Source organism: Paroedura picta, chromosome 1, assembly GCF_049243985.1.
Source record: "Paroedura picta isolate Pp20150507F chromosome 1, Ppicta_v3.0, whole genome shotgun sequence".
Taxonomy (NCBI): Eukaryota; Metazoa; Chordata; class Lepidosauria; order Squamata; family Gekkonidae; genus Paroedura; species Paroedura picta.
This window is the reverse complement of record NC_135369.1, coordinates 140,129,821-140,151,283: the sequence shown is the minus strand read 5'-3', so window position 1 is coordinate 140,151,283 and position 21,463 is coordinate 140,129,821. Positions and strand designations below refer to the sequence as shown.

The following is a 21,463-nucleotide window of genomic DNA, read 5'->3' as shown; positions in this document are numbered from 1 at the left end:
AGCTAGTGAGAGTGGCTCAGAAGGAAGCATGCACCCCCCCCCCCTCATGCCATTGGCTCCTTGGGCCAGAGAGAGATATACCAGACAGAATCAGAGAGTTGGAAGAGACCTCCAGGGTCTAGTCCAATCTCCTGCAGAATGTAGGAACTCACAGCTACCTACCTGCCCACCCAGTGACCCCAATTTCATGCCCCAGTGATCTCCCCCACACACAAACCAACAAAAATCCAGCCTGGACTGGAGGAAATTCACCTACCATCCCATAGTGGCGATCAGCAATCCCCTGGGCGTGCGAGGTTCTTGGTTCTGCAGCCATCAGGCTCCCTAACTAGCCACAATCCACTTCTAGAACTGCTCTGGCAGCTTGCAGGGGGGCACACGCACTCTTTTCTTGCGTTGTCAAAATCTGAAAAGGGTCTAGTTAATTAATCGCATATTTACATCTCCCCCACCCCCAATACTATTTTAATCACGTAAAATATTGGTGAGGTGCAGGCTGCATACAGCCTATCCCCCCCCCCCCCCCCCTTCATGAAGCCGTGTTACTTGGAGAAGAGCATTGAGAACACACTTCTGGCGATCCTGGCTTTGGTAGCCTTTTGACTGCATTCTCAGTTTGCTTGGGGTAGTCTCTGCTAATTTGCAAACCACCTCGGGAACAAGAGCGTGCCACGTTAACCGTATGAATCCCCGCTCTATGAACAGTGCTCCGCGTGCACGGAATCCACGGGCTTTCCAGCCGAGCAAGTGGGCACAGGCGCAGAGTGGCTGCTAGTAAATCCGTTGGGGCTGCAGACAGGCACGGGCCTCAAGGCCGCCACGCCCCCGCGCGAGACGACGAGGATGGGGGGAGAAGGCGCGGGAAGACTGGCGACCGCCTGCCGCGAGGGAGCTCGTTCGCGCGCCGGTCACCTCACGTGATCTTCCCACAACGGCGAGCGGGACTACATTCCCCATCGGCCTGTGGGCTGGCGGGCGGATGGCGCGCCCTGGTTACCATGACTCCCTCCCGGGGCGCGCGTCCTTCCCCCCGCCACCTGGTCAAGATGCCGTCGTCGCTGTCTCCGGCTCGGGTGTTCGCGGAGCTGGTGCCTCCGGCTGCCGAGGCAAGCGGGGCCGCGAAGGGGACCGCGGGGGTTTTACAGCCGCCCGGCCGGGAGGTCCACGTGAGCGGCACCGCCGAGCTAAGCGCGGGCCCCGATCGGGCCACGGTCACCGTCCGCTTGGGAAGCAAGAAGGCGGAGGCCTGCGCCGCGCGGGGCAGCGTCGCCCGGCGGCTGGACTACATCGCCCAGGCCGCCCGGCAGCGCGGCGGCATCGCGGTGGGTGTGCGAGGGGGACCCCCCCCTTCCCTGGGAGGGAGGGAGGGAAGGGACGACGAGCAGCGCCCGCGAGGACTTAAGACGCAGCCTTTAGTGGGGCTTTCTTGCCCTCCCCGGGAGCAGAACAGGAGGCTTGCCTGCCCCTTGCGCTGATCACCTGCGGACGGAGAGTCTCGTTCCGGCATAACCGAACCAGTGGAGCCTCCTGGGCCAGAAGCAGGCATCCTTAGATTGCAGTTCCCCCTCCTCTGTATTCTCATGTATATTGGCTGCCCAGGAAGAACTGTCCGCGTGCGGCCGATGAAGTTGGCTCACCAACCCTAACAGTGCCTCCAGTGTCAGTTGTTAGGGCCCTACAGTTGGTGTGAGATCATCTCATGCTAGGCGGACTTTAGGAATAAAAAATGCTGTCAGCTATGTTCTAGATGCCTGCCAGCTGGGTCCCCACACGGGTATTAGGAGGCAAGATCTAGCCCTTGAAATCGTGTGTGTGAAGTAATGTCAGTTGCTACTGATTCATGGGAACCCCAGGAATTCGTGTTCTGCAGCTCAATGTAGTGGTTAGGAGTGTGGACTTCTGATCTGGCAAGCTGGGTTTGATTCCCTGCTCCCCCACATGCAGCCAGCTGGGTGACCTTGGGCTCGCCAGAGCACTGATGAAACTGTTCTGACCGGGCAGAGAGGAAAGGGAAGGCGACTGTAAGCCACTTTGAGCCTCCTTCGGGTAGAGAAAAGCGGCATATAAGAACCAACTCTTCTTCTTCTGTTCTGACTGAGCAGTGATATCAGGGCTCTCTCAGCCTCACCCACCTCACAGGGTGTCTGCTGTGGGAAGAGGGAAGGGGAGACAATTGTAAGCTGCTTTGACACTCCTTCTGGTAGAGAAAAGCAGCATAGAAGAACCAACTCCTCTTCTTCATCCTGCTGTTAACATAGAGTGTTATGCTGGAATAAAGACTTCAAAGTCTTGCAGTGCAACAGCCAAATAGGGCTGCTCTTCTGCAATGGAGCACATTCTAGGGTGGATTGCCTTGACATTTTTGAAATTAATAATTAACTCATTGGTAGTTACTTGTAAGGTAAAGGTAAAGGTATCCCCTGTGCAAGCACCGAGTCATGTCTGACCCTTGGGGTGACGCCCTCTAGCGTTTTCATGGCAGACTCAATACGGGGTGGTTTGCCAGTGCCTTCCCCAGTCATGACCATTTACCCCCCAGCAGCAAGCTGGGTACTCATTTTACCGACCTCGGAAGGATGGAAGGCTGAGTCGACCTTGAGCCGGCTGCTGGGATCGAACTCCCAACCTCATGAGCAAAGCTTTCAGGCGGCTGCCTTACCACTCTGCGCCACAAGAGGCTCATTTACTTGTAATATATGGTAATTTAGGATTAAAGTGCCATCAGTGTATTGATTAATGTGTTTTCTCTGTTTGGCCGGGGAGGGGGGGGCTAGGGTAGCCAGCAGACCTCAAGAACAATTTTCTGGCCTTTTAACAAATGCTTAATGTGTGTAAAGAGGCAGCTGAAGCTTTTCAGGCCACAGAGGTAAATAAATAGCTGCCCATTAAGCCTCTTTTAAAGAGGGCTGGAATCTTTTTTCCTTCAGGTAGTTGACAATCCTAAAAAGAGTCTATAGTCCACATAAACACTTGAAAAACTGTAAGGTTTAGAGACATGAATGTAGGTAAATGTGGGTAAATAAATGTAAATGTTTAAGACCTGTGCCAGTGGAAAGCTCAAGATCCTAAAGAGGACTGAGTACTGTGTAATGGTTCAATACTAGGATTCAATATCTTTTTCATTAACCATTTGCTATATTCTGCTGCTCTTTCTACAACAACTGTTGATCATTGATCTTCTGAGGAGGACAGGGACCTCAGTGGGGTACAGTGCTGTAGAGTCCACCCTCCAAAGCAGCCATTTTCTCTAGGGGAACTGACCAATGAAGTCTGGGGATGAACTGTAATACCAAGGGGGTCCCCAGGCCCCATCACTAATTTGTTTACACATTTTATACAGAGTGTGTCCCTTCTAATCCTAGAGAGTGTAGTGAGTGTCTAAAAGTATGTAAACAGACTTTAAAAGAAGAGATAACATGTTTGGGCAGATTATTTTCAGTAAAATAATTCTCTTTTATGGAACTTCTAGTAAGCTTATGTAGCTGAGATATAACTGACAAGTCAGCTCTCATAGTAGAAAAGGGAAACCAGGACAAGTATTCCTCCTGTGGCTCTACAGGCAGGAGTGAGCTAATTAGGCAGGTTTTTATGACAGCCAGCAAGGGGAGGAGCATCCTGGTTTCACTTCTGTCTGTTTGTTGTGTTATTATCTATCTAGATCTTCCAAAACCTTAATTTTTTTCTCTTGCGGGCAGTGTTCTTGTGTAGTGTTGGGGGTTTGTTCCATGTCTTTGGTTGCTTCCAGACTGCAACAGTGTTCTGTTTCTCCTTAGTGCCAAAATGACTCCCAACCAACTGTATTGGGATCAGGGGGTCCACACCTCATGTTTGTTTCCATGCTTGCTCCATTTCTATACACAATTTTCCTGAATACACTTTTCTGACTCAACATGGAGAGTCTAGTGTGGTGGACAGAAGCGGCCTTCAAGAGGGTTGTAGCGTCCTAGTGAGTAGAAGCACAGGCTCAAAGAGTCCCAGCCCAGAGTTCAGAAAGGCAGCCCCTTGAGAGTGGACTTCCTGCCATGCTTTTGTTGGCACAGCCAGTGGAATGATAAATGGGCAGGTGAGCTTATGCAGGTGTGCTTCAGGGCCCGTTTAGCCTCCTTCCAGCTTATCAGCAAGCAGGCAATGCTTCTATTGCTCTTCCCATGTCATGCTGCTTGGCCCAGGCACCCAAGCTTGGACCGTGTCCATCAAATGTGTGTTTTTTTCACCCAGATTAATTCTGACTTTAACTCTGTTTAGAGATTGACAAACAAGTCCTGATGAGCCACAACTATACAAACATCTTGGTCGTTTGCAAGGACTCCAACAACCATATATATGAGAACACCTTTTCTTAGTGGCTGCATTGCTAGCATCTCACGCTCTCACTTGGTAGGCAGCAGAGAGGTGTTGAAATTATTTCCCTCAAGTCTGAATTAAGACCTCTGGCTCCACCAGTCATTCTCAACCAGGATTGCTAGTAATCCCAGGGTTACTCCAGAGTCCCAGAAGGGTTACTCCATTGGGCGGGTGGATTTTTTTTTTATTAGCACTTTGTCCAAATAATGTTGCTCCCAGGGTGTAGTAATATCAAGAACCACAAGAGGGCAGCACTTTTACCTGCTATGCTTGCATAAAATAACTTTTTCAGCATTCCTTAATCATTGTGTATATGAATCTTTTTTTGCTCATTAACAATCTGATCAATCTGTATGATCCTTAGGACTTTCAGTTGCAGGATCAATATGTTTCAGATATCAATATGTTTCAGTTTCATTGCTATAGATAGTCCAGTATTTCAAGATATTTTATGACAGTTAAAGTATTTCAAAATAATATATGATCAAAAATATTAATGAAGCCAATAAAAATGTCTTAATAAGTCCATGGGAATATGTTACTTGTATTAACATTAAACAGGAATAGCATTTTATCCTGAGGGAAAAACTCACTTTTGCTAGTTAGTTTATTCAACCATGAACCATTGTTCAGTTCAATACAGGGTACATATGCATAACATCACCAGAGAGTATTATTTTCTTGAATAGTATATTTTTAAATTATTATCTTTTATTCTAGGAAGAAAATATGACTGTAACAAAGAACTTCAGTAGATTAGATAATGCTTATAAGATGGAAGCAGAGGTAAATATTGAAGCACAAGCAGTGGCAATATATATATTTTTAATACCACATTCTGGTAAGCACAAATTCTGTGACAAAAGGCACTCAAGGTGGGTTTTCATTTTTCGAATATTTGAATGGGTTTAATTTCAGATATTGCAAGCCAGCAATGAAAAAATAAGCCCTCTTATTGTTTGACTAATTGCTGTAAAACAGCTAATCCAGAGTACTGGTGAAAAGATAGCGCCTTTCATTTATCTGCTGAATATCTTGGGACACTTTTCTATATCCTTTTATTTTCACCTAAGTAAAATGACAGAAGAGTCCAGCGTTCCTGGTTATCCTGGTGTGTGACTTCAAGATTGTGCAGTTGGCACCTCTGTATGCCTGGTATCAAAACTACAGCAACACAACCAGAATCCACTGCCACCCTCAAACTGTAATGTGATATTACTAACATGATTGCCCTCCTTTATTAACTGCATGGCAGTAGAGTCACACTTCTGTTGTGATACCAACACTATGTGGACAAGACTCTTTTTTATCAACAAGCCAATTTTCATCAGCTGATGCCCTTAGAAATGGGAAGCAGATGATTAAGGGATAGGGTCAGAACCCTTAGAATTTTAGACTTGATTGTATGTAAAACTTACTTTTAAGTTCCTAAAATTTATTTCCAGTTCTCAACTACGAAATAGTTTTGTAATTGAATACAGTAAGACTTGCCATCAAATAGACATGATTAGGATTGGTGTCTAAACTGTCCTAAAATAACAAAGTTCTAGGAGAAAGCAACTAGTGAGACTAAACTAGGAGAATGTCAATATTCCGGGCAATGAACAGCTCAAATTTTTACTAACTTTGCCATTCTGCAAATCCTGTACTTAACAAATTTCACTGCACAACAAAGCAATGCCAAGTCTACGTATTTTAATACTGTTAATTATTGTAAGTAGGGGTAGTCACCTGTTTGATTGCCCTCTAACATTAATGTTGCAATTTGTACAGTTCTTTCTATAAAATGTAATTTATTTCTAGTCTGCATTCAGTTTTAGTCAAGTTATATCTGAGGAACTGCTTTCAGCTACTTTCACATTTTTCTTCACATACAGGTCTGCATTACATTCAGTGACTTTGAAAAAATGCAAGATGTTTGTAACTTTCTTGTTGAGAAGCTAGATAGTTCTGTCATCATCAGCCCACCTCACTTTTACCATACAGTGGAGACCATAGATAATCTTCGGTAAGTTATATTCTAACTTCACCCAGTGCATTGCAGATCTGTCCTTCATGGTCAATACCAAAAGCAGTAGCTATGTTGTGTACCAAGGAAACTTGAGGGAAAGAAGCCAGTGGGACATTAACTAGAATATAAATGGAAGGAGGTTTGGAACAAGTCTGACCAGGTGCTGGCTAGAGCTTGTTCTACCTAGTTTTACTAATCTGAACAGACATTATTCATTGTAGCCTGAAGACTGGGAGTGGATGCTTTGGACACTGCATGCTTGGCTCTTGCCAATTCCAGCATTTATTGTAGTAGTCGAAATGCCTGTAAATAAAAGGTTGTTTGTTGTTTATTTGCTCTTGCCAATCTTGGCAAGTAATATCAGGCCAAGAGGATATAGCTGATTAGGTCCAAGTTGGGCTCACACATATATTGGTCATACATGTATAGGAGATGGCTGTTCCAGATAGACTTTAATACTTTTTCTAACTATTAGCTGGTTAGTTTTCTGTCCCTGTCATGTCTCGTAAAGTCAGAGTTGGTACAGGGTTCAGCAAGAGGGCCGTCCTTTCCTTTTTACCCAGCCTGCCCCATCATTAACAACAGAGAAGATATGGACTAATCAGAGCCTGTGTTCACATTCAACCCCATCTGATAAGGAGGGCAGGAAGATTGATGCCTTGAGCCACAAGACTTACTCTTCATCATCCTTAGACTTCAAGATAGCAAATTTCTAAGCTATTATGGCCGCTTACCAACACTTTCTGTGGGAGAAGATCACCTTGTATCTAGAACAACACCAAGGAGGAACCAGTCATAGCTGAACTAGCACAGAGCTGTCTGCTACCCCAGAGATCAGTACAGTTGAATATCCCGAAATAATGGGTAACTAATCAGATTCTCTGATCTGTAATTGACTTAATACCCAAAAATACTGGTGAGATATTTGGAGGGTGTTTTTTGACTCAGATTAGCCAAACGCACACCCATGCAGGATACGTTTCACACTAATGACAACTGGTCTCCCACAGAAACTGTTTGAGTTTGATTTGTGAGGAATTATTTGAACCAGTTTAGCACCATACCTACTTATATCTCCAAGTACCTCAACAAGTACCTCAACAAGATGATATGATCCAGGCTCATCACTGGCCATTATGAGAGAAGTGCTGAGGGTCATATTGCGTGATAAATGTTTAAGAACATTAACCACTTCATATCCCCCTGAAAGTACTTTCAGATACTTAAAGACAGCAATCATGTCCCATCTCAAACTCCTCTTCTCCAGGCTGAACATTCCCAAGTTCCTCAGCCTTTCCTCATAGGGCTTGGTCCCCAGGCCCTGGATCATTCTTGTAGCTCTCCTCTGAAGCCTCTCAATTTTGTCCACGCCTTTTTTGAAGTGAGGTCTCCAGAACAGCACACAGTAATCCAGGTGGGGTCTGACCAATGGAGTATACAGTGGGACTATGACATATTGTGATTTTGATGTGATGCCTCTGTTGATACAGCCCAAGACTGCATTTGCCTTCTTTACCATCCTATTACACTTTCTGCTCATATTTAGCTTACAGTCCACAAGTAGCCCAAGATCTCGTTCACACACACAGCTAACCACAAGTGTATCTCCCATCCCAGTATGCATGCTTCTAATTTTTGTCACCCAGATGTAGAGCTCTACACTTCTCCTTACTGAATTGTATCTTGTTCTTATTTGCCCACTTTTCCAGCATGTTCAGATCTCATTGAACTCTCTTGTTTGTTACACCTACCAGTTATTAATATAAATGTCTTTGTGTAATTTAATTAGCTGACTCTTATTTGTTTCTTTCCAGGCGTCAGGTATGTCTTGCTGCGATTAGCAGTGCACAGCAAAAAGCCCAAGAGGTCTGCAGCCTCTTTGGCCAGTCACTGGGAAAACCTTTGCTAATAAGGGAAGAAGAAATGAAGGAATGGGAAGGCCACCTAGAAAATCACATCACCAATCCCTCAGACTCACTGAGTTTGCAGCAGAGACTCCAGAGTGCTATAATTAATGTTTCCTCAAAGATGTTTGCTGTCTTTGAGATAAAGGGAGAAAAGAAGAGAAAACACTCAGCTCTTTTAAACATGAACTGATTTTATTACTAAAAGACTGATGTAAGATTCTTTCCCTTCCCTGAAGCTGAACGTGATTTCTACTGTCAAAACGTTAAAGGAACAAATTTAGTAAGAAACCAAGTTGTTTTCTGTGCTGCATTTATGTACTATGGCGATGAAGTGCTAACTGAAGAGTTGATGGTTTGTGTACATAATACAATCCAGAATTGTAGGTGGATAAATTCAGCCATCTCTGTGTTATGTTAAAGATATGCAGCTGTTCCTTCCAGTAGTTTCCTGTCCCTTTTTAGTGCATTACCCGTCATTGCTGAGAGTTTGGCTGTTAGCTACCAAAATGCCTTGTGGTATGGCAGCCAGGGTTACTTTTGCTCCTGTGGATTGTTCTCAGAACTGGAAATGAATAAAGCAGTTGTCATTCACACAAAGAGCCCTCTATTCTCTGGAACTTTGTACCATAGCCACTGTATTTACATGTAAACATACTTAATTAAAATGTCAAAGAACAATTCTGGTCTTGCTCTCCAGTTTTGAAAATGATCAAGACTGACTTGGCTGAGAGGGGCGTATGGTTTTCCTAGCGACTGCCTAGAGCAGGGGTAGTCAAACTGCGGCCCTCCAGATGTCCATGGACTACAATTCCCATGAGCCCCTGCCAACATTCATATGAATATGGTGGTAAAGCATTCACTGGCAGGGGCTCATGGGAATTGTAGTCCATGGACATCTGGAGGGCCGCAGTTTGACTACCCCTGGCCTGGAGTATGGTGGAGGCTAGCCTGATCGCCAAAGCTAAGCACAGTTGGCCCTGGTTAGTATTGGAATAAGAAACCACCTAGGAAGTCCAGGATGGTGATTTAGAGACAGGCAATGGCAAACCAATTCTGAAGAACACTACAGGATCACCATAAATTGGCCGCTTGGTAGAACTTTCTACCGCCAAGAGTAGCACTCACATGTCTTCAGTATTTTAGAGCAGGGGTAGTCAACCTGTGGTCCTCCAGATGTTCATGGACTACAATTCCCATGAGCTGCCAGCATTTGCTGGCAGGGGCTCATGGGAATTGTAGTCCATGAACATCTGGAGGACCACAGGTTAACTACCCCTGTTTTAGAGGACAACAGGGTTGCACTTACCTGTAACGTGTATTGAATGGTCACCTGTAGTCATATGGGTACTAGTCAAATGCAGGCTTCCTGTAAAAATGATTTTTGATGCTCATAATACCCACAGGTGCTCCAGAGTTATGGGATGGGTTGTCACCAATATGCAGATAACACCAATATGCAGATTTCTCCTGATGGAAGGCCAGCCTGACTCCCTAATCCCACCCCTGAAATATTTGCCAGATGTTTGAAAGCAGTAATGATTTTGTCTAAAGCAGTCATCTGAAACTCAACCCCTCCAAGACAGAGGTCGTGTGGCTGGGTGGTAAAGGGTCAGATCAGGAAGTGTGTCTCCCCTGCCTGGATGGGGTGCAATTGGGGTGCAATCTTGCCCTCAGGGGCCGATCTTTGATGCCTCCTTCTCAATGTAGGTGCAGGTCACGGTAGTAGCCGAATCAGTGTTTTTCCATCTGCGCCAAGCGAAAATACTGGTAATGTATCTGTTCCCAGAACTCCTGGCTACAGTGATCTGTGGGATAATCACCCCCAGGCTGGCTTTCTGTAACCCACTGTATGCTGGCATGTCCTTCAGCATGACCTAAAGGTTACAGCTGGTGCAGAATGCAGCTGCTAAGGTCCTCATAGGAACATCTTGGAGGGCCCACATTCAGCTGGAGCTGAGACAGCTGCATTGGTTGCCAATCGTGTTCCAGATCAAATTCAGGGTTTTGGTGCTTCTTTCAAGGCGCTCTGTGGTCTGGGCCCTACATACCTGAGAGACCACTTATCCTTCTATGTCCCTGTAGGTAAAGGTAAAGGTATCCCCTGTGCAAGGACCAAGTCATGTCTGACTCTTGGGGTGACGCCCTCTAGCGTTTTCATGGCAGACTCAATACGGGGTGGTTTGTCAGTGCCTTCCCCAGTCATTATCGTTTACCCCCCAGCAAGCTGGGTACTCATTTTAATGACCTCGGAAGGATGGAAGGCTGAGTCAACCTTGAGCCGGCTGCTGGGATTGAACTCCCAGCCTCATGGGCAAAGCTTTCAGACGGCTGCCTTACCACTCTGCGCCACAAGAGGCTCTATATGTCCCTGTAGAGCAGGGTATTAACAAACAAGTGGTCGGTAAAATGAGTACCCAGCTTGCTGGGGGGCAAACGGTAATGACTGGGGAAGGCACTGGCAAACCACCCCATATTGAGTCTGCCATGAAAACGCTAGAGGACGTCACCCCAAGGGTCACACAAGACTCGGTGCTTGCACAGGGGATACCTTTACCTTCTGTTGGGGTTTTAAATTGGGGGGTTACTATTTTTTAGCATTTTATCTCCCTATTATAGTTAAATAAATACATGAATAAGACTGACTGCTTGGGGGTGCTGCCAGTCAAAGCTAGCATAGTTCTAAAATAAATAGGTAGGCTCTAGTGCAGATCTTGAACTTTTGCTTGAACTAGTAGAAGATCGTAGCATACTTATTTTGAACCAAGTGGCATCATGAGTCCTGATTCAAGCAGTCCTGATGCTTTTTAACTCCAAGGAGTACATAAGTAGATTTGTTTTCTTAAAAACATTGTTATTCTGCAATTCTGCCCATTTTGGTCTATCAAGGTGGCAAACCATTAAAATTACTAAAAATAATTACAAATAATACAATCATATACATGAAACTACCTGAGCACTTGGACATCTTCCAAGCTCCTGCTTTGGGTCTCTGCCTTCTGAAATTAGTCCATTGTAGTAGTAAATTCTGGAATTCTCTCCCCAGGGACGCTCATAAATTCTCCCTCCTTTATGTTGCCATCTTCAAGCGATGAATAAAGACTTGGTTTCATTTGGTTCTCCCTCTGTGATCCTCCCCCCTTTTAATCATGTTTTGCTGTGTGTATTTTAGCTTCGATTTTTGTTTTAATCTGCTTTGTTTTTAATGGTTTTGGAATCTACAATTTTGGTGCCACCGCTAAAGACAGCCCTTTCTCAGATGGCCACCCATCTCATCTCAGATGATGGAGTCTCCCAGAGTTGACCGCAATGGTCAGATAGGGTCATATGGGAACAGACTGTCAGGTTCCAAGCTGCAAATTAACCCAATGTGCTGCTGTCACCCAGAAAAGACATTGGCAGGGAGTTTTTACATGGGGAACATTATAAATTTAACTCTCCCAGTCTGAATACACCCTGTTCTATAGGATTGCCAACTCCCAGATGGGGCCCAGAAGTCTCCAGGATTTAGATGGCAGCGATCAAGACAATGGTGGCATTGGAAGATGGACTTTAGTAATATATCTGGCTGAGGTACCACCATTTTCCAGATTTTGGCATCCCCAAGCTTCAGCCCCCACATCTCCAGGAATTTCCTAACTCAGAGTTGGCAACTCTACCTTTCTATCACTTCACAATTCTGTCTCTCAGTCTGCTGCATGTCCAGCCCAGGCTGGCAAAGAGAGGTATTGGCAACTTGAGGTGGTGAGTTTATGAGGCTTTGTCCTCTGCCGCCATGTTTCTTTAATCTATTTGTTCTGTTTATATACCGCCCCTCACTGTGACATCTTGGGACTGTGTACAAAGAACAGAGACAACCATGAAGTAACTTAAACATTTTCAGCCTTTGAAACAAAGAGATATGAGAGTCCTAAATAAACGATTAATAGCATGTAGCAACAAACAACATATAATAGGAACATCTTGGGGTTTTGCTGGTTAAAAGTTTCCTGGTGGTTGGGTTGATTGCTGGGGTCCTTGATGCTAGTCTTATCCAAAAGCCTGGTGGAAGAGCTCCCATTTGCAGGCCCTATGGAACAGTTTAAGTACTCATTGGGGAGATTATTCCACCAGGTTGGAGCCATGGATAAGAATTGTAATTTTACTGGGGGTTTTAATTAGGGTTTTATGCGGTTTTATCCTAATCTATGTAACCCGCCATGAGCCGTCAGGGATTGGCGGGTAATAAATCTATAACAACAACAACAATAATAATAAATAGAGCTCTGGCCGGGGTTAGGCTGATTTCTTTGGGACCAGGGATCACCAGATTGTTGGAGTAGATGGAGCGAGTCACTTGTCAGGGGATATAGGCAACTAGATGCTCCTTGAGGTATGCAGGACCCTGACTGCATTTGGCCTTCTCCCTTCCACCTAGAATAGCCAGGTCCATCGTGCAAGACAGGAAGATGCTTTATCAATTTGGAGGGAGGGGAAGCAGCTAGACAAAAGAGGCAGATAAAAGATGGAGGACTGGAACAGGAAGGGGCAGAGGCAGAGGAGGTGGTGGAGGGCTGACAACTAGAAAGACAGACAGAGACTAGAAGAACTGCACTGATGGAGAATCCAGCAAAGGAGAAGAGCAAGGGATGGAGAAGCCAGCAGAGAGCAAGGGAAGCACCTAAAGGCAGGAGAATGAGATTCCAATGGGCAGGAAATAGAGGGAAGCCAGAGTGCATGGAGCCCGGCACATCTACTGGAGCCCCGAGACTCTTAGAACCCCTACAACTTTCTTCACATAATGTAATAATATAAACACATTGTTTCTGGAAGCAGAGAGCTACAGCCCCTGTCTCTTACCTATCCAGGTATAATGAATCATAATTGTGTACTTGAAGTACTCACCAAGTAAAAAAATAAAGAGTGCAGAACAGCTTAGAAAAACGAGTTTTCTATTTATTTAAAAATAAGTTTGTAGTTACTACATTGCAGTGACAGTAATCTTACACATACATTCTAGTTTGTATAAAAGGATTCCAAGTTATTATTCATCAAAACCAACATAAGTGTTTCACATAACAATAAAATTTCAATCAATATGTACAAAAAGGAAGGGCACTGTTCATCCATGTGGGAGACTACACTTTATAACATGATAAAAGCATTTTTCTAAGAGAAATGAACCTTGATAAACCTAAAGTGTTGTTACATAGACAAGTTTGGGATTTACATCATACTGTACAAAATAAGCAGTTTTAAAATGTGTCAGTTTCAAAATTCAATCTTCCAGACAATGTCATTAAATTGAGCTATACTATACATCAACATTTTAAGTGACAAGATTTAAAGAGTTCACTGAAGAACTTTTCAAGTTTTTGCAGTGTTATGGTCCAAAAATGTAACTTTGAAGTATCTCAACAGCCTATGCTTTAAAAACATGTGTTTCAGATGCTTACTTCATTAAATACCTTCTTGTGCATATGTGCAAAACTATTGGTAATAATTTTAGCAACTAGATCACCGGGACACAAAATGGATTTGTTTAGGGCATATCTGAGTTTCCTGATGCAATTACCTGTATTAATCTTTTAGAAATCCCAGCTGTTAAGTATTTTCCCACCTTGAAACCAAAAGGGATCAATTTACATTTAAATTAACATGAACAGAGACTGAATTATTTACTTTCCTAAAATGCAGATCAGGGTATTTGTCTTTGCAACACCAAAGCTCTTACTCTTATGGTCTTTAGAATGTTGGGTTTTCTTCTGTGGAATTTTAAAATAACAAATGTAACCACCTTGAAACTGCAGGTATTTTTCTGTTCCACAATTTTCTCAGCATTACTGCAAAGCAAAACATGAACTATAGAAATAATTTTTTTGCTTCACCATTTTCCCAATAGTAATTAAAAGCAATCTTGATTAAAATACAGATCATGTAATGTTAACATAAAAAGGACCAGGTTTGTTATATTAGAAATAATTTTCCAACTTGGACAGTATATATGAAATGTACACCATTTCTTTGAAGTATAAACATCTATGTACATTATTTACAGAAAAAAATCCAACAGCCCTTTAATTAGATGAATACTTAGGTCCAATTATAAGAAGTGCAAGACTTAGACACATACATCATAAAATATACAGCCAGATCCAGTCAATCTCTTTGTGTGCAGTTAGGTACATGCAGCTGTCCCTTGAATACAGCTCTCCATTAGAAGGAACAGGAACAAAAACTCTTCTGCAAGTTCTGCTCTGCACAGAGAATATTAATGCCAACTGGATCGTGCACTAAACCTTCATTAGTTAGAACACAGAGAGAAAATGATTTTTTTGTTTCAAAGCTGAGGTTTAAAATATTTTTTCTATGAAGATTGTCATGATTGTTACAAAGTAATATTTACAAACATTGGCCACAAGCTGCATGCACACACATGCCAATTCCTCAGATCTGGATTGTTTGGGAGTAGTAAAACCAGTCAGGGGAAAAAATGATGTCAGTATACTATTGCTTATATGCCTTCTATTACTATTTGATGCTATCTATCAGTGATGACATTGACTTGTAATTTCCACATATGTCCCATCAAAGTGAATGGCAGTTATGCACACCTAACAGATTTCAGCTGTTGTGTTGGAGCCTATACACTCTAATCACAATGCATCTTTCTCAGGTTCCCCTTTCTGCTACAACCTATGCTTCTCACAATCTAGTTCCTGAGGGCTGGAGGATACTTGGAAACAGCACTGGGAAATCTGCAGTGGGAACGTACAATCACATCAAAGTAGGTATGAATGAACAGAGGTCTAGGATCCAGCCCATGATAAATATAACACAACTTCACCTACTCATATCGAGCAATGAATTTATGATCAATATAGACTTGTATAAGGAATAGCAACTGTGTAACCAATGCTCTGGGGTCAATCTCAAATATACATTTTCAGCTGCCCATGCAGCTAGTTAAAAAGTCTGATCTGCAATCATGAAAAGACAAAATTTATTAGGCCCAATTTGCTCTATTTTTCCTCAAGTACAATATTCCAGGAATTGTTACAAAAATAAAAGCAACGGGTTTCAATTCTAAACTAAAGAGCCGGTTTAACTTAAAATAGTTCAACTTCATTCAGTTACAGATCATACTAGTTAATTCCTTCCAGATACTAGAATCAAGAGAAATTCTCTTATGCCCCCTTCAGCAACATGCAAGATGAGTGTGTAATGACATTTCTGCTCCTTTGACAAAAATGGGTATATCTCAATATGCAGGAACTATGTGAATACATGGGTCTGAACTGAGGTCTTACTGTTTTTTAAAAAATCAGATGTATTAAAGCTTCTGAAACAAAAAGCCCAATTTATATTTGAACACATCTGTATATTAATGCAGCATATGATCTAGGTACTTCAAATACATATATGTGCCCACTTATTTTAAGAAGCTGGTTTATTCTACATGCTGCTTGATCTTTTAATTTATATTTTACAAAATATTAATCCAAAGTAATACTAAATGCTAAAAAGTGATCATACATGCAAACAGTATGCTACAAATAACGATGTGCACTCCAATTACTATAGGAAGATATAAAGTTGCATTGTCACTCATACGACAAGGACAAAGATGGTTTAAATACAAAAAACATTTGATGGGTGTCACTCATGCTAGACTGATGGGAAACATTAACTAGTGGTTAACCACACATTTGTTGATAGGGAGAGGCCTTGACTAGTGAAGTAACAAACAAAGTAAGAATAGCAGTGATAGCTCAAAGAATGCATACTGCTCTTACTTCAGACACCACAGTATGGTAACCACTGGTTAATATAAAAATAATTTCACAAACAACATTAGGGAACTAATGGACTATCTTGTAACAGAAGCTACATCAGGAGACTGCATTTTTATGTACCTGCTCACTACTGCCACGTCTGTAAAAAATCTGAGTGAACAGCAGTTAATTACCAATGGAAATGGCAATCTATGTAGTATTTTATATGTAAAATGAGCCATTAAAAATAAATATTGCATTTAGCTTGAAACCGTATTATCTGTAAGACATAACAGTTAAATTACTGAACCAGTATTTATTGCTCAGATTTAAATGTGCTAAATCAAACATTCTCTCTCATGGTAAAAGCAGCATCTTGCAAATCAATCCAATCTAATCAATGATCATAATTTAAGTAAAACAAATGCAACCTAAAGCACTTCTTTAATGTAGCACAGTTGTATTTTTATATGTTTTTCTAGACAAATGAACAACCAAAATGTTAGAAAAATAAGATTAGCATGAATTCTGAATACATTAGTGTACCACAAATAAGACCTTGGGTTCTTATGGACTTGAAATGTACAATTTTCAGACACTGATGGCTATCTGTAGTATTCCATTCTCCAACATAACATATATATACTTACTTCTATGTAAGTATGCATATAAACATGCCAAATGGGACATGGATGTAAATAACGTAGATATATTACTGGAGTTTCACATTTGCTTTGCATTTTGTTTTATATTACAATGCAGATTACATTAGGAAATTGTATTTGAAATTGACTGCCTTCATCAACTGTTAATTAAAATGAACAAATTAAATCTACACTTTCATTATAAAATGTGAAACAAACTTATTTTAAGGCCTGTCTTAATGTACACAGTTTTAATGCCCCCAATATTACTAGTAAGAATATAAAGTTGCTGTTGGGTTTTTTGTTTAAAAGAGTATTATGCCACTTCATCCACTTTTCTTGAAGATGCTAATAAAAATGGCTGGAATTGGGCCAGGGGAGGATGGTGTCAGCAGAATCTTGAAGACTGCCCTCTATACCATTTGAGATAAGATTGATATATCAAATGATATTAGTGTTAGCTTTTTAAAAAATGCCAAAACAAAACCTTCCATACCCCAGAATACCCTCAAACAGCCTAATGAAGATCAGCCATCTAAGAGAACAGAAACAGCTGAAATTACAGATAACCAATACACTTGTAAGCATCTGTACTAAAATAAAATATGCATTTTAGAAAGCAACATGAATGAGTTTTGTTTTTAAAGTTAGGTTCAAATTGAAAGTGCTGCTGCACATGTGCTGTGCTGAACTAAAACCCATGTGCCCAAAAGGACAGATTGGCTTCTGAAGGTAGATTTTGCCTGCAGTTCTTAAGAATGAAAAAGCCCCCAAAAGATGGTGAGAGCAGTCTCAATGATAGACTCAGACTCATTAGAAGAATGAATCCAGCCTTCCCCCTACTAGTGGAATGAGGGGGAAGTTGTATTAAATTCCCCAACCCACCAAACAGCAGCATCATAACTGAAACTGCCAACAAATTTTTTTGGTACAGGTAACTTGGCAGAAAGGAAACCTATTGCTACCACTTGCATCTCTACACCAAGATCAGAGTGCTTGTAAAAGAATAAGACCACTGTTCTTTCACACGCTACCTTTTTTCCCCAAAACAGTGTATTCAATTTTAAAAGTGGTTACATTTTTGTACCATGCTACTGTTTTGTAATGTTTTTTTTTCTTTTAAAGTGGACTATATTTTAAACAATAAAATTGTATTATTAAAGTCTGTTCTTAAGGTATAAAATAAGTAAATGTACCATAAACAAATAAATAACTGTTTCTTTTCCATAGCAGTACATACAGCAATACATTCCCCCAAGTCATATAGTCATTTACAACAGACAACTTAAGTTTACTAAAGATGCATGTAACAACAGAATACAAGGCACAATCATTAAGTGGGATTTTCCTTTAGGTTGTATATATTGACCTGTTAGCTTGATAAGTATACTGTAAAAAGTGCAGAAAAAAACAATGTGCAATGAGAACACTGTATAAAACATGATTGCATAAAAAAGTGATTTGGCCTTTTAATCTTTAATAATTGAAAATAACCAATTTTCTCCCTTAAAACTAAAGTATGACATTTAAAATTTTTTAAAATTCTAGTACTATCTAAAAAGTCCTGAAAAATTATACCTGGGAAATATTGTATATGTTTATATGCTTGTGTACATATTCAATATATACATACATGTCTTTCAAAAGTAAATTTAGTCAGTTTAACACAGAATGTAAAACAACCAAGAATCATAAAATAAACATCAGAATCCCACATTTCCTGCAGCTTCTTTGAATCCTTTAACCCAATTATATGTTTTATATCAAAGCAACTGTCAAAGGATCCTACCAGTGCATTAATTGTTTTCTACTACAAAGTACTAGTAGAGTCGCAGAACAATGGATATTTAGAACATGGAGTCTTAAAACAGAATAGAAAGCTGACACTCAAAACTTTCCACTGCACCTGTTCTTCAGTCTTTGGCACAATAAACAGAGATTTGATTGATACAAGAATGAAGGTCTGAAAAATTAGACATATTAGTCAAACTTTTTCCAATGTGGATATATATCTATATATATATTGTGATTCTCTGTTTGGCAGAACCTAGATAAACTAACAACCTGCACTAGATTTCTACAAAGCTGTGTGCCCAATCACTACTGAAATTAATCATCATCTTAACAGCAAAGTCTGGTAATTTTGCATTTTTCCTGAACAGCATTTACTGCCACTCTTTGCTAATATCCTGTAAAACACAAATACTACACTCTATACAAATGTATTGTACCTTGCTCATTCAAAAATAGGAGTTCTGTTCTCAGTCTGCAACATTAAAAATTCTATTACCTTTTTAATCAAATAGAGATAATGTTCTGTTGAAAATTACAGTAACATTTCTGCAAATCAAGAATTTTATTTATACAATTGTCAATATCAACTGAACAAAGGGGATTGAAATGCATAACCTACTTGGAGGGCAATAAATAGCAAAAGTTTAAAATACATACTTCTTTCAAAGAAATGCTCAGTTTGTATTTGCTATACTTTTTCAGCTCAAGACATATTCTTGCCTGTAAAGAGCAGCAGAAAGTAGATATCCTTAGTTACATTGATTCCTCAATTGTACCTGTTTATCAGCATTCTCAAATTCTGAAATTACCAACCAATCAGATTAGCCTTTGCTTTTTCAGTCAATTTTCGGACTCTGCCTCTGCTGGATGTCCCAAAAGTCAAAGAAGTGTCCTCAAATAGCAGCTGTCGCTGCTCCTCCTCTGAGTCATCTTCATTATAAAAGGCTGTCCTCCTACCCTGATTTCTAGTTCTCATATGAGGTTCAGAATCTTTAAGTTCTTCAGACTCTTCTTCAATAGGCTCATCTGGTTTTTTCCTTTTGCTTCTTGTCTGTATTTTAGGATCTGCAGGTAACGCAAGTTCTAACTCTGCTGGTTGTGCCTCTGGCTTCCGTTTAGGTTTTCGGCCTCCACGACCTTTTTTTTGTAACAAGTCTTCTTTCACATTATTTTCAGAGACAGAATTGCATGCAGTGGAAACAGATGCTTCCTCTGCCGGCAAGTCTTTAGTAGCTTGGATTGTACTCTGGCCCAATTGTTTTTGCTGCGCAAGTAACAAATTTTTTGGTTTCCGTCCTCTTTTCTTATGTACCACTTCACAGGTACTGTTGTTAGTTTCAATCTTGGGTTTCCGCCCAGGACCTCTCTTAAATACAGGCTTTGAAGACTGTCCCCCATGTCCATTTACTTGGATGCTTCCTGATGCCAGCACCATGACATTATTCTTACAATCTGATATAGAGAAAGAGCAACATGTGAGTCGCATTTGCCTATTTTCTTTGCATGAGCAGCAAGATACTAATACAAGAGTATATTACATTTTAAAATTTTAAGTTAGCTATAGTGAGCAAATGCTTCCTCCGGGTACCTTTGAGTAACTCAAGCATCATGACAGGAGCTCCCCAGTTTGCTCTACATTCTTTGTTTAGCCATCATCATCTTTGTCACTACAAGTGCAGTCAAATACAATATATTGTAATGTCAATGGTCCCCAAATACATCACACCCAGGCAGAATGGACTGCTAGTAGGGACAATCTCATTAAACCAAGAACATTTGAAACACACACTTCATTCCAAACTCCCCTCTCATTCCCTTTCCAATGAGGAGACTGTGATCTTCCCAACATGAGAAACAGGACTAGGAGAAGCAAATGTAGGCACTGAACAAAATCAGGCACAATTATTGGTGTCTTAGAAGAATTATACCCAACAATACTTTAGAGGCAAATCTACCTCAGAACAAACCAGTTACTATACTGCCTTTATAGCTCAGAGAGGGAAAAGTACTTTTTTAATGCAGACACTTAAAAGTCAGGCCAGGAAGCGAGAAGGATGAACCCGACTGTCCCTACTCCAAACAAGCTGTTGAGCTGCCTACCGCAAAGGAGGCCAAGCAGTGGCACCCACCAGCCTGCCCAGCACTCCGCGGGACTCTGCGAGGTGCCAGGGAGGAAGGGGGGAATGGCCGTTGCCTCCCCCCACTCCCAAAGCCTTGCGGGTGCCTCCACACCACTCTGCAGGGCACTGGAGGGTGGTGAAGACGGAGGGAGGAATGGGTGCTGCCTTTCCCTGCTCCCAAAGCCCCGTGGCTGCCTCCGCAGTCACGGGGAGGGAGGGGGGAATGGCCGCTGCCTCCCCCCCTCTCAAAGCCCTATAGCTGCTTCTGCAGCCCTCCACGGGGCTCTGGAATGTGCCAGGAGGGGAGGGAGGAATCACCACTTCCTTCCCCCACCACCCAACATTCTGTGGCCACCTGCACGTTCTTTGTGCTGCTGCCGCTGCTGGAGGGGGAAGGACTTATCTGCTAGTCCGATAATCAAAAACTTGGGCCACAAACTCTGACATGGGTGACAGTATGGAGAACTGAAAGACAAGTCCCAAATGTGTGTGTCTGTATTAAAAGGGAAGGATTGTAACAGACAACTGATAAACGTATAGGTTTTGTTTTTCTACACAAAAAAATGAAACTCCTGAATTCTTAGACTGGGTTATGCTATACTGCAGTGTGAGATGTTACCTGCTTCCACTGCCAAAAGGTGATGTCAGAAGACTGGGGTTACAAAGGGAAGTAACATTGGCATATGAAGAAATCACAGCACAGAGTACACTGAAGGATCAGGAAGAAGCGGCATTGCTGGAATTCCTAAGTGTAGGAATGCTTACCAACATACAAGATAACAGGACTTATCCTAGCCTAGGACACTGTTGCGAATTCTCTGCACTTCCTTAAGATAAATGAACAATAAATAATGGTAGGAAAAGATTTCAAAGAAGGGACCAGCAGAAGAGC

General features: G+C 41.8%; 2 protein-coding genes and 1 long non-coding RNA gene across 5 annotated transcripts in view; 1 reads left to right on the top strand and 2 right to left on the bottom strand.

Moving 5' to 3' along the window:
* Nucleotides 1-722, bottom strand: part of LOC143821851 (uncharacterized) — a 43,166-nt gene extending 42,444 nt beyond the window's left edge. For both annotated transcript variants that reach the window (XR_013225937.1, XR_013225941.1), the window contains exons 1-2: nucleotides 572-722; nucleotides 257-406 (exon numbers count right to left, since the gene is read on the bottom strand). This is a non-coding gene — a long non-coding RNA (uncharacterized LOC143821851). The remainder of the gene's footprint in view (nucleotides 1-256; nucleotides 407-571) is intronic.
* A 122-nt stretch (nucleotides 723-844) lies between these two features.
* Nucleotides 845-8,940, top strand: IRAK1BP1 (interleukin 1 receptor associated kinase 1 binding protein 1). Its single transcript, XM_077306267.1, has 4 exons — nucleotides 845-1,322; nucleotides 5,065-5,130; nucleotides 6,222-6,352; nucleotides 8,170-8,940. The coding sequence occupies exons 1-4, from the start codon at nucleotides 999-1,001 to the stop codon at nucleotides 8,450-8,452; spliced, it is 804 nt and encodes a 267-aa protein (XP_077162382.1). The 5' UTR covers nucleotides 845-998; the 3' UTR covers nucleotides 8,453-8,940.
* Nucleotides 8,941-13,173: 4,233 nt separating this feature from the next.
* The window catches only part of PHIP (PHIP subunit of CUL4-Ring ligase complex), a 100,598-nt gene continuing 92,308 nt past the window's right edge, over nucleotides 13,174-21,463 (bottom strand). For both annotated transcript variants that reach the window (XM_077306126.1, XM_077306135.1), the window contains exon 40: nucleotides 13,174-19,903. In XM_077306126.1, coding sequence (XP_077162241.1) covers nucleotides 19,257-19,903 — 647 coding nt within the window. In that variant the 3' untranslated portion in view covers nucleotides 13,174-19,256. The remainder of the gene's footprint in view (nucleotides 19,904-21,463) is intronic.

Bases quoted from the DNA above. Each gene is read 5' to 3' on its own strand.
- IRAK1BP1 (XM_077306267.1), top strand. From the start codon at position 999: ATGACTCCCTCCCGGGGCGCGCGTCCTTCCCCCCGCCACCTGGTCAAG. The intron at 1,323-5,064 runs GTGGGTGTGCGA...CTTTTATTCTAG, and splicing joins GGCAGCGCGGCGGCATCGCG to GAAGAAAATATGACTGTAAC. The intron at 5,131-6,221 runs GTAAATATTGAA...CTTCACATACAG, and splicing joins CTTATAAGATGGAAGCAGAG to GTCTGCATTACATTCAGTGA.